The sequence below is a fragment of the Sarcophilus harrisii genome, chromosome 3 (genome assembly GCF_902635505.1).
Source record: "Sarcophilus harrisii chromosome 3, mSarHar1.11, whole genome shotgun sequence".
NCBI lineage: Eukaryota > Metazoa > Chordata > Mammalia > Dasyuromorphia > Dasyuridae > Sarcophilus > Sarcophilus harrisii.
In genome coordinates, this window is record NC_045428.1 from 517,220,705 (window position 1) to 517,235,710 (window position 15,006).

The 15,006-nt window shown below is 33.5% G+C and overlaps 1 protein-coding gene across 3 annotated transcripts in view; it reads right to left on the reverse strand.

Annotated features, from left to right (window-relative positions):
- Window positions 1–15,006, reverse strand: part of NOX4 (NADPH oxidase 4) — a 232,949-nt gene that overhangs the window by 155,987 nt on the left and 61,956 nt on the right. For all 3 annotated transcript variants that reach the window (XM_003764641.2, XM_031961906.1, XM_031961907.1), the window contains one exon: window positions 8,437–8,517. In XM_003764641.2, coding sequence (XP_003764689.1) covers window positions 8,437–8,517 — 81 coding nt within the window. The remainder of the gene's footprint in view (window positions 1–8,436; window positions 8,518–15,006) is intronic.

Consider the following 15,006-nt stretch of genomic DNA (forward strand, 5'->3'; position numbering starts at 1 on the left):
ATCTCTGTGGGCTTCCATTTTCTTACCTCTGAAAGGAGGAGAATGAGCCAAATGGCTTCTGAGGTCCCTCTCAGTTTTTAAATCTTTTATTTTATGATTCTAGGAAAAGACTGTAATCTAGTAAAAATAAACAAAAAATAATAATAATAAAAATATTCAGGCCTTGGGTAATGGAAAATCAATTATAGATAGCAATAGCATGTTGTTCCTATATAAATCTGCCTAAAAGTAGGCAGAAAAAAGTCTATTATCTCATTCATGAATCCTATGTCAGTATGAATTTCACAAAAGCCCAGGAACTCAGTAGCCAAAGCTGGATAGAAATTTTCTTGTGATACCTTCCATCTTTTCACTATTTTCTGAAAATTAAATTATGTAAATGAACTTTGTTTTCTTAGCCTCATGCATGTTTTTGATTTTACCCACCATCATAAAACCATGAAAAACATTTTACATTTAATGTAAAACACTTTTCAAACCTTAAAAGTAGCTTATAACTCTCTCTATATAAACATACACATATCTACATACATACATACATACATGCACACACACACACACACACACACACATATAGGCTTCTCACTAAGACTAAAGTTACATAGCAGGTGTCACATAAAAAGGTAATTTTCTCCCTTTAGGTTTTCCACTCCAAGAAAATCTCAACTCAAGACCATAAACAAACAATTCTTATTAAGAACCCTGAATAAGTAAAATAAATTGGCCAACTATGCAAAAATATATATCAATATAGTACTTTTGAAGGACCACTTTGGAAAGAACTTGGAGGTTTTCTATTCTAACCACTAAGAACTAAGACATTCTTAGCCTTTTTTTTGGCATCCTGATGTAGCCATATTTACTGTAGTTTGTTACCTACATTAATAATTGAAGAAAATATTAAATTTTATTTAAATGTTAGTAGAAATAAAGATGTCATTTTCCCCTAAAACATTCATAGACATCTTGAAATCTCTCCACTTACCATTTGGGAATCCATAGACACCAAGCTAAGAACTCTTGCCTTTCTTGGAAGGCAAGTTGTCACTTAGAACATCTTAATCAGTGCTCATCTGGCTTCTATTTGGAAACTTTTGATAACTGGGAATTCATTAACTGTTTTGTCAATTCATTCTTTTTTCAACTATTTAATTTGAGGGAAGTTACTCTTTATACTGAGCCAAAAGCTGCCTCCATCCAAATACTTTGATTGGTTCTATTCCAGACCTTGGAAGTTTAGGAGAATAAATCTAATTCTTCCATATGACAACACTTCAAATAGTTGAAACCAGTTTCATCAATCAAATCTCTTTTAATTCCCCTCCCCATCCTGTGAAGGCTGAGTTAGAACCCTGGATGCCTTAGAATCAGTCAGAGTCAGGATAAGCAAAAGTCTGTGGTCTTTATTCTTGGTCTTTAGGGGTAGAAGTGAAGGGGATGTCCACAAGCTCTTCACAACCTCCCTTCTCCTCATCTACCACCAAAGTGACTCTGGCTTATTTTGCTCCACCCCCTAATCCCTCCTACAATTCTCTGTATACACCAAAAGATTGAGCCAGCACAGAATAGTGGGAAGGGTCATTTTCCAAGCATATGCTAATAGAGTATTGTCCAATTGGTAATTAGCCTTAAGTGCTCAATTATCTGATTCCAGTGCACATATTCAGTGTTTCAGACCTTTATACCATCCTAAGTCGCATTCTTTGGTATAGACTTCAACTTATCAGTAACTGTCTTAAAACATAGTGGCTAGAAATGAACATAATATTCTATATATGGCCTGATAAAGGCAGAGTAAAAAAGGACTATCTTATCCCTAATTCTAATTTAATCAAAGATTGTATTGTCTTTGTGGGTCATGTCAAACCATACAGTACATAACAAATTGTAAACTTCCTTGTCATTTTTCATCTTTCAATTTCTGGTACTTAGCATAAAGTGTTTAACATAGCAAGTATTAATATTTGTCATAAATATGAATTGATTTATATTGAGCCGACAATCCACTAAACCTACTCATTTCCAAGGGGACTGTTCTTAGCCATATTTTCCACAGGCTGCACTGCTGCAGTATTTTCATGCTGAAAAAGGAATCTGAACAAGCTACCTAAGGAATAGTCATCTAATCTATTGAGATACCCATCAAAGAGAAGTGATGTATTCTTTTCCAAAGTATCCTATTCTACTCTGAAATAGGCTTCATTGTTAAGAGTTTTTTTTTTTTCTCAAAATTAAACCAAAATTTTCTCAAAATTACAATTTACTCAGTGCTTTTAGTTCTGCCTTTTGACAATAAGCACAAAAATATCTTCTTCTGTATGATGCCCTGTCAGGTATTTAAACACCAAGTATGATTCTCTCTTCTCTACCACTGTCCCTCGAGTTTCTTGTTTCCAGGTCATACATTCCCAGTTCCTTCCTTTGATGAATCAGTCAATTAATACTTGTGAAACATCGACTATGTACTAGGCACTGTACTAACTTTTGGATCCTCATACATCATAGATTCAAGATCTTTGTCAGTCTAGATTACTTCCCTTAGATGCTTCTAGTTTATTAATGTTCATTAATTATTAATGTACACAGAAATGAAAAAGTAGTCTATATATGAATTGGGCAAAGTACTAAGGAACTATCGCATTCACATTTCTGGATACAATCCTGATGAATAAGGTAATAGAAGTAGGTAGTTGGCACAGCTTATAGAAAGCTAGGCAGGGCAGTAGGAAAACTTGAGTTTAAATCTTATCTCAGATACAACTTGTACTGAACCTCTGAACTTCTATTTGCCTGTTTCCTTCTTATTTAGAGATAATAGCATCACTGGGCTTATATCCCAAAGAGATCATAAAGAAGGGAAAGGGACTTGTATGTGCACGAATGTTTGTAGCAGCCCTCTTTGTAGTGGCTAGAAACTGGAAACTGAGTGGATGCCCATCAGTTGGAGAATGACTGAATAAATTGTGGTATATGAATATTATGGAATATTATTGTTCTGTAAGAAATGACCAACAGGATGATTTCAGAAAGGCCTGGAGAGACTTACACGAACTGATGCTGAGTGAAACGAGCAGGACCAGGAGATCATTATATACTTCAACAACAATACTATATGATGACCAGTTCTGATGAACCTGGCCATCCTCAGCAATGAGATCAACCAAATCATTTCCAATGGAGCAGTAATGAACTGAACCAGCTACGCCCAGAGAAAGAACTCTGGGAGATGACTAAAAACCATTACATTGAATTCCCAATCCCTATATTTTTGCCCACCTGCATTTTTTATTTCCTTCATAAGCTAATTGTACAATATTTCAGAGTCTGATTCTTTTTGTACAGCAAAATAACAGTTTGGTCATGTATATTTATTGTGTATCTAATTTATATTTTAACATATTTAACATCTACTGGTCATCCTGCCATCTGGGGGAGGGGGTGGGAGGTAAGAGGTGAAAAATTGGAACAAGAGGTTTAGCAATTGTTAATGCTTTAAAGTTATTCATATATATAACCTGTAAATAAAAGGCTATTAAACAAATAAATAAATAAATAAAAGAGATAATAGCATCTCTATATCTCGTTTGATATAAATATTAAATATGAAAATATTTGTAATGTACTCAGCATAGTGCCTGGCAACTAGTTGTTATATAAATGCTCAATGTGTATATATATGTAAATTGATATGAGTATGTGTATATATATATATATATATACATATCATATATAATATATAATACACATATGTTATATCAATGCAAATTAAAGTTACATTAGCTTTTATAGATATGACATAATTACCATAAATACTTTATCTGAAACTTGTTAACCCCTTCCTCTATATAAAGAATTCTTATTTTTAAAAGTTGATATTTATATTTCAATGTATTTGCTTTTTCATGATCTTATATATTTTATTTTATGAATTGTGAAAATTATTCTGAGGGATTCATAAGTTTTATCAGATAGTCAAGTGTCCATGACATTAAAAAAAAAGAAGGAAAAAACAAAACAGTACTCTAGATTCACTTCTGATACTTGGTTTCAATGACACAACCTTTTCATGGCTCTCCTTCCACTCCTATGACCATTTTGCCACCTCTTCTTCTAATCACCTAATTATATGCTCCCCAAAGCTGTTTTCAGTTCTAAGTTTTTTCCCCATATGATCCAATGATCCATTTATTCTCATAGATTTAACTGTGACTTTGCATAAGACTTTTGAATACATGTGTATTTCCCAACCTCTCCCTAGTTCCAGTCCAGAAACTACCACTACAACTGAATAGCTAAATATACAGAGATTTCTAGTAATCATTATCATAACAATAATAATATCGTGCATTTATATAGCACTCTAGTGACTATAAAGTGAACTGTATTTTGCAGCTAAGTAAACAAGCTGAAAGGCATTAAATAACTTAATCAGGGTTCCACAATTAGTAAATGTCTACAACAGGATTTGAACTAGGTTTTCCTGATTCTCAATTCAGTACCCTATACAATATACTATATCACTGCTGATCTTTTATCCAATTCAAATTCAAGACACTCACAGGAAAAGGTGCTCCAAATCACTATTGATCAGAAAAATACAAATTAAGACAACTCTGAGATACCACTACATACCTGTCAGATTGGCTAAGATGATAGGAAAAGATAATAACATGTTGGAGGGGATGTGGGAAAACTGGGACAATGATATATTATTGATGAAACTGTGAACGGATCCAACCATTCTGGAGAACAATTTGGAACTATGCTCAAAAAGTTATCAAACTGTGCATACCCTTTGATCTAGCAGTGTTACTACTGGGATTATATCCCAAAGAGATCTTAAAGGAGAGAAAGGGACCCACATATGCAAAAATGTTTGTGGCAGCCCTTTTTGTAGTGGCAAGAAACTGGAAACTGAGGGGATTCCCATCAATTTGAGAATGGCTGAATAAATTATGTTATATGAATGTTATGGAATATTATTGTTCTGTGAGAAACAACCAGCAGGATGATTTCAGAAAGGCCTGGAGAGACCTATATGAACCGATGCTAAGTGAAATGAGCAGAACCAGGAGATCATTATACATAGCAACAACAAAACTGTACGACAATCAATTCTGATGGATGTGGCTCTCTTCAACAATGAGATGATTCAAACCAGTTCCATTTGTTCAGTGATGAAGAGAGCCATCTACACCCAGAAAGAGAACCGTGGAAACAGAGTGTGGACCACAACATAGCATCCTCACTCTGTCTTTTGTTATCTGCTTGCATTTTGTTTTCTTTCTCAGTTGTTCTTTTTCCTTCCTTCTTGATCTGATTTTTCTTGTGCAGCAAGATAACTGTATAAATATGTAGACATATATTGGATTTAACATGTATTTTAACATATTTGACATGTATTAGACTATTTGCCAGCTAGGGGAGGGGGTGAGGGAAGGAGGGGAAAATTTGAAACAAAAGGTTTTGCAAAGGTCAATGTTGAAAAAATTACCCATGTATATGTTTTGTAAATAAAAAGCTTTAATAAAAAAGAAAGAGTTAAAAAAAGAACAAATTCAAAACACTGCTCCCAAATGCATCTCAAATTCTAAATGTGTAAAATTGAACTCTCCATCTTTTTTTTTCCAAAAATGAAGCTTTATTCTAATTTTTGTACTAATACATAAACATTATTACCATTTTTCTGCAAAACTACAAATCTCTAACCCATTTAACTCTTCTCATTTCACAAATTAGATATCAGTGAAAGTCACTCTTGGTAATCCTACCTTTTTAAAATTGATCTTTCTTCTATTCCCAATAACACCACTCAATTCATTTCCTCATTACATTGTATTCCGATTATTGAAATTATTTTTAACTCCCTCTAGTTTCTCCCAATTCCAATTCATCCTAAACAATGAAGATTACACCAGAGCAATATTTGCAATGTTTATTTCTGATTATGTCACTCTACTACTCAAAATCATGGCTCCTCACTATCCAATGACTTATTGTTGTATAATATTAACAAGGCCCTCTATAACCATATTTCAGCCTACTAAATACAGCAAACAACAAAGGTCAAGAGAAATATCTAGTCAGAAATTAGTTAGTAGCTCTTTTTTTAACCATAAACAAGTGACTAAAATATTCTTAGTTTTCTCACCTATAAATTGAGAAGATTGTACCAGATGATTAATCTATTTGACTAACTTTTCCACCCACATCAAATTATATTCCATTCTCAAGTTTTAAGATCATGTCAAATGTGATTATGCTTCATTTCCAAAAGTTTATCTAGCCCTTTTAATACTATTATACATTATCATGCCACCTTTTATTGTTGAAACAAACTGAAACATTCCCCAATGACAAACTGTTGAAATACTAAACATCTTTTAAGACATAGATTTATTGCCATCTTTTCTATAAATTTTCCTTTAGCAACAAAACTTCAGTTTGTAAGGGATCTATTACAATTCTACTCTACTTTTCTTTTGTGTGTGTGTGTGTGTGTGTGTGTGTGTGTGTAAAACATTCATTTGTATTTGTAGTATTTACATTCTACATTCATGCCTTATTTGCTGAGAGCAGTTATTCCACCCAATTTTGGATCACTCAACACATACTGAACTGCTTTAATGTTTCATAGCTACATAAGAAAAAAACTAATGGATTTAACTGCTGCTTTGCCCTTATTCATTAAGTATATAACCTGCCATATCAGAAAAGTCTATATCCATAGATATATTTTATATGTGTATAAAATATATCTATAGATATGTCTATATATCTATAAAATATTTCCTGGTATCTTCAGATTTATTCAGTGAAGTTTGTTGATCTGCATTCTATTTTATGACAAATAATACAGACTTGTCAATACTTGAAAATAATATAAATAATACATCTTCTCTACATGTTGCTTGTAAGGGTTCTAACACACCCTAAAAGAAGTGCCATTCTTATATTAAATTATATTAATTATATTAAAATACATTAAAATTCATATATCAAATACATGAATACATGAAGCCACCAGAAGTGTAAGGCAAGCTATTAGCATGGCAATAGAACTCAAAATTATGCCATGTAAAAATATAAAAGGAACTATAAATGTTTAATAATTTGAATATTTTCAGTTTAGAAAAGACTTATGAAGAAACATGTTTCTTTTTTTAAGTAGCTGCCATATTGAAGAGGGATGAGAGCTCTTCTTGACTCCAAAAAGAAAGTCTAGGTGCAATTGGTAGAGTTGCAGAGAGGCAGACTAGTTCAAAAAAGGTTAAAACTTCATAATAATTGGAGATGTCCCAAAATGGAATGAATTATCTCTGTAAATAGTGAGGGTTTTTTAATCATTAGAGTTCTCCACATATAAGCTGAAATACCATTTGTTTAAGATGCCTTAGAGGGAAACCATGCTTCAGACACATGCTAAGATAGATGTTCCCTCGTGATTTAAAATTCTATGATTCTACATATTTTCTTTTGTCTCCCCAGTGTACTTAATCAATTTGTACCTATTCCTTCCTACTTCAATCAAAATCAATGGCAAATATTTCAAACTTAGCTAGCAGGAATCAGGAGGACACTATATATCCAAACCCACCTTGGAACCAAATATGAAGCCTAGAGCAGAAGAAAAATAACTGATTTACCTAATGAAAGAACCCAGGAAGCATATTTTCTAAATAGTCCTCAACAAACATTTAAGTACCTGCTAAGGGGTAAGCACTGTTCTCCAAATAAACATCAGAAATATGGCAAGAATATTATTCCCATTTAATGTCAAGAATGTATAATTTATTATTTAGTCTTTTCTCCTCTAGAATTTTCTATTATTTGTTATAGATCACTGGCTTTAAGAATTATAAATTTCTTGGCTTTCTTTATAGCTATTCTGCCCTCTGGGCATTTCTAAACTACAAAATATTCCTTACTCTATCATTAACAATTCTACAGCTGTCAAGAGTTACACAGTTTCCTGAAGTATAAACACTAACTTACCCATGCCAAGCTCTTAGCTTTTCCATTAGTGCAGGAATTATTGGGCTAAATCCATATGGGACCTTGAGACTCCATGCAGTGCACAGGAGAAACATCACTAAAATTTCATTTTCATACACTTTGGAGCTGGTTCCTTTCCAGTTTGCTGAGTGACAAACAGAACAATTTTTCTTCTTGATTCCTTGACACCAGCTTTATTTTCAAGGCTCAAAAAGGCTCCCTTCCCACAAAGGAACACCCAAAGAGTTATCTCTCAATGCAATTCTTACAGATATTCTGCATTTTTAAATATTCCTTCATGTTCATCACTATCATTTATGTGTACTTCACGAAATGATGACAGAGTAAAGTCCATTTAGCCCAAATTCCTTTCTTCTCTGTTCCTATTTCTTGAGAGTAAGACTGAGCAAAATTTCAACATTTTATTTCTGTTTTGCTTACCCTGAAACATGCAGCATCAGCAATACGTAGAAGACGAAGAAGAGATTATGTGTATACCAGAAGATGTCATAATTAGAAACCCTGAAAGACAAATGTCTGCATTTAATGCTACTTGCATATATTCTATTCCACTTAAAAGAAATATGCATGGTTCTATAAACATTTAAGATGACTAAGAATAAAATGAATCCTAGATTTAATAATCTGTCAATATCAAAGCAAGACTGATGGTTTATCTGCTCAAAGAAATCCAGGATATTACAATAATGAATATAAATGTAACTAAAATAAATGTCACTTTTGGATGTGTAGAATGTAGAAGGAAAGAATTAGAAACTGAGATTGCTATATACCTATTTTTTATCAAAATAAATCAATATACCTATTTTTTATCTATACATATGTTTATTTTTTTTTCCTTTTCCCATATTGTTTTAATTGTTTAATCTGTTCAGTTGTTTCAGTCTTGTCCAACTCTTCAAGACCCCATGGGGGTATTCTTACAAAGATTCTGAAATAATGTGACATTTCCTTCTCTAGATAATTTTATATGTGAGAAAACGGTTGCAAACAGTCTTAAATGACTTGCCCAGAGTCATGAAACTAGTAAGTACCTGAGGCCAGATTTGAACTTAGGTTTTCCTGACTCCAGACCTGGCATTTTATCCACTTCACCACCTAGCTGTCCACAGTGTTTAACATGGTCAATTAAATTTTAGTGACATTTTATTTCAAAGGGGAAACTATGAAATGAGCAGATCATCAAAACGTTTTGGTTTGATTGTCTGACTTAAAAACACTGCACAAAGTGAGTACAACAGGTCCTAAAGCCAAAGGATCTAAACCATGTTTGGATTAAATTACATAACAAATGAACACAAAAGGGAACATTCTGAATAGGCAAAATGATAAGCTACAGAGTTCAAAGAAAGGAAGGAAAATCAGCAATGTGCTAGGAAGATAATTCAATTATAGTAGGAAAGAAGTGAATTTCGGTAGGATATAAGTGAATTTCAAAATATTATAGATTTAAAGATGAAAATAACATCAAAGGATATTTAGTCCAAATTCTTCATTTTACAAATGAGGAAAGAGAGTTTTAAAGATTGTTCAAGGTCACACATTATAAATACTAAAAGCAGGATTTGAACCCAGATACCATATTTCCCAAACCAGTACTCTTTCCAGTTTACTACACTGTCTTACCTAATTTGGCAAGGACTTTACTATATAGAGCAAAATGAGTCCTATAAGGAAGTCTGTAAATTAGTCTAGAAAATAAATACTGATACTACTAATAGAATAAAGCAATGAAATATAGGGAAGAAACAAAAGCCACATTATTTAATTATATTTTTGCCATTTCTGGTACATAGAGTATGATTAGTAAATTCTTGTTCACTTATATTTTTTTCCATATAGGTGGTCAATACAAATTGAATAAAATAAATAACAAAAAAAAGGAATTTGGTACATAGGATTACCAGAATATTACTGAACCTACAAAAATATGGGAAAACACTATGTGATGGGGTCCATAATTATAGTGAATTATAGATTATCTTAAAAAAAAACATCATTTAAGAATAAATGAGAAGATACGTAACTTTTACAGCAAAGTGATTTGTGTTAGGGAAACTATATCCACCAATACAGATTATAAGCAACTACAAAAATAAGTTAAGTCCTAAAGTAGTCCCCAAAGGCAAGCATAAGTTAAACTACTATCTTTGCTTTCCATCAGATTCTATTAATCAATGCCCTCTCATTAAAGATATTCAGCTAATAACCAATCTGCCTATTTATCAGAATGCAATCCACCTTTCCCTAATTTGTCCATAAAAATATAATATGAGACTTTGCCTAATAGCTGTCTTCATTTATAGATGATCTAAGTTTAAGATAAGTTTAAGACATTTCCTTCATATATTGCTATCAAAAATGATACTACATAAAAGAAAAAAATATGGCTATATGGGCATAACTGTTTTAATGAATTAAATTAGCCACTAATTATAATACCTTCAATTTTAATCCTCATGCCTTAGTCCTTTAATAATGTGTTGTAGGTTTTTATGAGACATTAAAGTGATATTTGTTAAGCTATGAATTGCATAATTTAATTTTCCAATTTAAAAAACTGGACAGAGGCAGCAAGGTGGCGCAGTGGATAGAGTACCAGCCCTGAAGTCAGGAGGATCTGAGTTCAATTCTGGCAGCAGACATTTAACACTTCCTAGCTGTGTGACCCTGAGCAAATAACTTAACCCGAAATGCCTCAGCAAAAAAAAAAAAAAAGATAATTTTGTTTTTCTTCTCTACTTATCTAGCATCTCTCACTGAACACAGTTCAGAACATAACTTCTCTAAGATTTTCATCTGCAGGTCAATCAATTAACAAGCATCTATCTGTGCCAGATGTTGTACTAAGAGCTAGAAAGTCCAAAAATAGAGAAAGTCTCTGCTATGAAGGAGCTCATAGTTATATGGAGGAGATAAATGACTGGGTACTAACAAGATACATACAAAATAAATTAATAATCTCCAATTGGAGATTAAGGACTGAGAAATGTTTTGTGCAGAGGGTAAAACTTCAGCTGAGATATTAAAGTAGCCAGGAAATTCAGGATACAAAGAGAAGGAGGGAGAAGGTACCAGGCATGGAGGATAACCAGTGAAAATTTTAGAATCAGGAGATGAGTTATGTTGTTCAAGGAACAGAAAAGAGACTAGGATCACTGCAAAAGTATGTAAAGGAAAACAAGATGTACAAAGACTGTAAAAGTAGGAAGGAGAAAGTTCTGAAGGGCTTTAAAAATTCATCAGGACATTATTTTTGACCCTAGAGTCAACAGAGATCACTGGAATTGACTAGATAGAGGATTGTGGGATAAGAAGGGAAAGATTAATAGTAAAATTTGCATCTTGGCAACTGTTGTTGTTTGTCCTTTCTTCTCAAAGAGAACCTTGACATTAGGGAAGGGATGCCATAAAATGAAAATGAATTGGATTTAAGCAAGTTTCACTTTCCCATCTGGATCCAGTGGCCAGATATAGATCAGGGTGACTGAAGATGCAATGGAAGATCTTGGCCTTTTTAAGCTAAGGTCTTCAACAGGCCTCAGTTTGACAGAAACCACAACCACTCAGTGATTGCATCTAGGTAGTAATTGAAGCAAATAATTTCCTCAAAAAAAAACAAAACTAAATAAATAAATAAATGTGCAAGATCAGTTTGACAACTGAGTGAAAGATGTAGTGAGTTGGGGAGAACTGTTAGTCAAAGAGACATGAGATTCCTTCATAAGTATAGTAGCAGTATTAAAGAAGAGGAAATACATGAGAGTTGTTACAAAAGTTAAAAACTAGGTAGCAAGTAATTAGTTATCGAGGGTGAAAGAGAGTGAGGGGACAAAGGATCACACCTAAGTAACAAACCTGGTGGATAAGAATAGGGAAGTAAAGAAGAATTATGATCTACCAGATTTGTTGAGATCTTTCAGACCTAATTCAACCAGTTTTTTTTTTTTTTACAACATTATCCCTTGCACTCACTTCTGTTCCGATTTTTCCCCTCTCTCCCTCCACCCCCTCCCCTAGATAGCAAGCAGTCCTATATATATTGAATATGTCCTAGATACAATATATGTATGCAGAACCAAACAGTTCTCTTGTTGCACAGGGAAAATTGGATTCAAAAGGTAAAAATAACCTGGGAAGAAAAACAAAAATGCAAACAGTTTACATTCATTTCCCAGTGTTCTTTCTTTGGGTGTAGCTGCTTCTGTCCATCATTGATCAATTAAAACTGAATTAGGTCTCTTTGTCAAAGAAATCCACTTCCATTAGAATACATCTTCATATAGTATCATTGTTGAAGTATATAATAATCTCCGGGTTCTGCTCATTTCATTAAGCATCAGTTCATGTAAGTCTCGCCAAGCCTCTCTGTATTCATCCTGCTGGTCATTTCTTACATGACAATAATATTCCATAACATTCATATACCACAATTTACCCAATCATTCTCCAATTGATGGACATCCATTCATTTCCAGTTTCTAGCCACTACAAACAGGGCTGCCACAAACATTTTGGCACATATAGGTCCCTTTCCCTTCTTTAGTATCTCCTTGGGGTATAAGCCCAGTAGTAGCACTGCTGAGTGAAAGGGTATGCACAGTTTGATAACTTTTGGGGCATAATTCCAGATTGCTCTCCAGAATGGTTGGATTCGTTCACAACTCCACCAACAATGCATCAATGTCCCAATTTTCCCGCATCCCCTCCAACATTCATCATTATTTTTTCCTGTCATCTTAGCCAATCTGACAGGTGTGTAGTGGTATCTCAAAGTTGTCTTGATTTGCATTTCTCTGATCAATAATGATTTGGAACACTCATATGAGTGGTAATAGTTTCAATTTCATCATCTGAAAATTGTCAATTCATATCCTTTGACCATTTATCAAGTGGAGAATGGCTTGGTTTCTTATAAATTAGTAATTCAACCAGTTTTGACTTCATAAGAGGCAGTTCATACAAGGGAAAGAGTATTAGCTTGATCTCTGGTACTTACTGGCTATTTGACCTTAACTTGGGTAGCATTTATGATTTCAATTACCTCTTCTGTAAGATAAGGAGTTTGGAGTGGGTACCTCTGAGCTCTCTTCCTATTCTACTTTTTGATTCTATGAATTATAATTAAATATGTACTTTATTGACTATCTTTTTGTTAGCTTTGGCTTCATTAACTATTAATTTTTTTTGTTATTACCTTAAGTCTAAAGACTGTCCATCTCAGTAAAGAAGTTAGCAGCAAAATAGGAAATCAAAGTAGTTCTAATTTCTCTTTGCCATTTCTTAACATTACACATCACATACCATGAAGTGGACTTATCTCTTCATTGTTCTTGCTTTGCACATTATAAGATCTTTTTTTGGTTCTAAATATTCTTTCACCAAACTCTAACTTACTCGTTTTATTAGTCTTCTTGAGATTAGCAAATATTTTTTTTTAATTTTTCTAGCAAGAAATAAGCAAGAAAGATTCTTCATGAATCATTTAGATTTCACTCTTCATTCATATCATGCTAGGGATAGAAGTTTAATAATAATTTCTATTTATGTAGCAGTTTCAAGTTTGCAAAACACTTTACATACATTAGATCATTTGATTCTTGCAATAACTTTATGATTGTGTTATTATTATTATTATTCCCATTTTACAGATTTTTAAAAAATATCAGAGAGATTACCTAGGATAACATGCTAGAAACTCTCTAAAGTGGGATTAAATCCAGGTTTTTCTGATCCCAAATCTAGTGTTACAGATACTACTCCACACCGCCTCTCTAAGATATTCACTATCATTAAGGAACTGGATTGTTAAACAACTAAGATTTCCAACAACAGTTCATTCAGTTAACAAGCATCCACTAAGCACCTACTATGTGTTAAACACTATGCTAAGTGTTGGGAATATAAAGAAAATCAAAAAATAATCTCTGCACTTAAGGAGCTCATAGTTATGCTCTAGTTACAGTAAAATATATTTCACACACACACACACACACACTTATATGCATAGCCAACAAGATATATGTATATATAGATATATATATATATAGAATAAATTGAAGATAATCTCTAATGAGCAATTGAGGATGAAAATGCCAACTTTTTAAGCAGTGTGTCCAAGAGAATCCAAATATGCAGACTCCTGGTTTGATTCTCATTTCATTCATAAAACCACAAAGAAACTTAGGAACTCAGAAAACCAAAGATCATTCTAGTTCAATTGATTCTTGGAGAGGAAGCACTTTTGCAAATTTCCCAAGAAGGGGTCATCCCTCTTATAATTCAAGACCTTCAATGATGAGGAATACATCAATTTTTTCCATTTCTGAGGGTTCTGATTTTTAGGTTTTTGTTGTTGTTGTTGTTGTTGTTGGTTGGTTATTTTTTTTTTTTTAATTGAGCTGAAACCTTTCTTTCGATACATTCCACCCATTGCTCCTATCTCCTATCAGGGGTCAACTAAAAGGAATATAATATATCTCCACATAATATCCTTTCAAAATTTTAAAACCATTATCAAGCTCTCTCTACACTTCTTCTACATTAAATCCAAATTCATCTAGGTCAAAATTGGTGTTAATAATGAATCTCCTAAAGTGGTCAAATATATTCAAATTTGCATTACTCAAAGTTATAATTGTATAAAATATCATAATTGGTTCTAGCCAAATGGATACATATGGTGGGAAGGAGAGAAGGAAGGAAGGAAGAAAGGAAGGAAGGAAGGAAGGAAGGAAGGAAGGAAGGAAGGAAGGAAGGAAGGAAGGAAGGAAGGAAGGAAGGAAGGAAAGAAGGAAGGAAGGAAGGAAGGGAGGGGAAGGAAGGAAGGGAGGGGAAGGGAAGGAAAGGGAAGGGAAGGGAAGGGAAGGGAAGGGAAGGGAAAGGAAGGGAAGGGAAGGGAAGGGAAGGGAAGGCAAGGGAAGGGAAGGGAAAGGAAGGGAAGGGAAAGGAAGGGAAGGGAAGGGAAGGGAAGGGAAGAGAAGGGAAAGG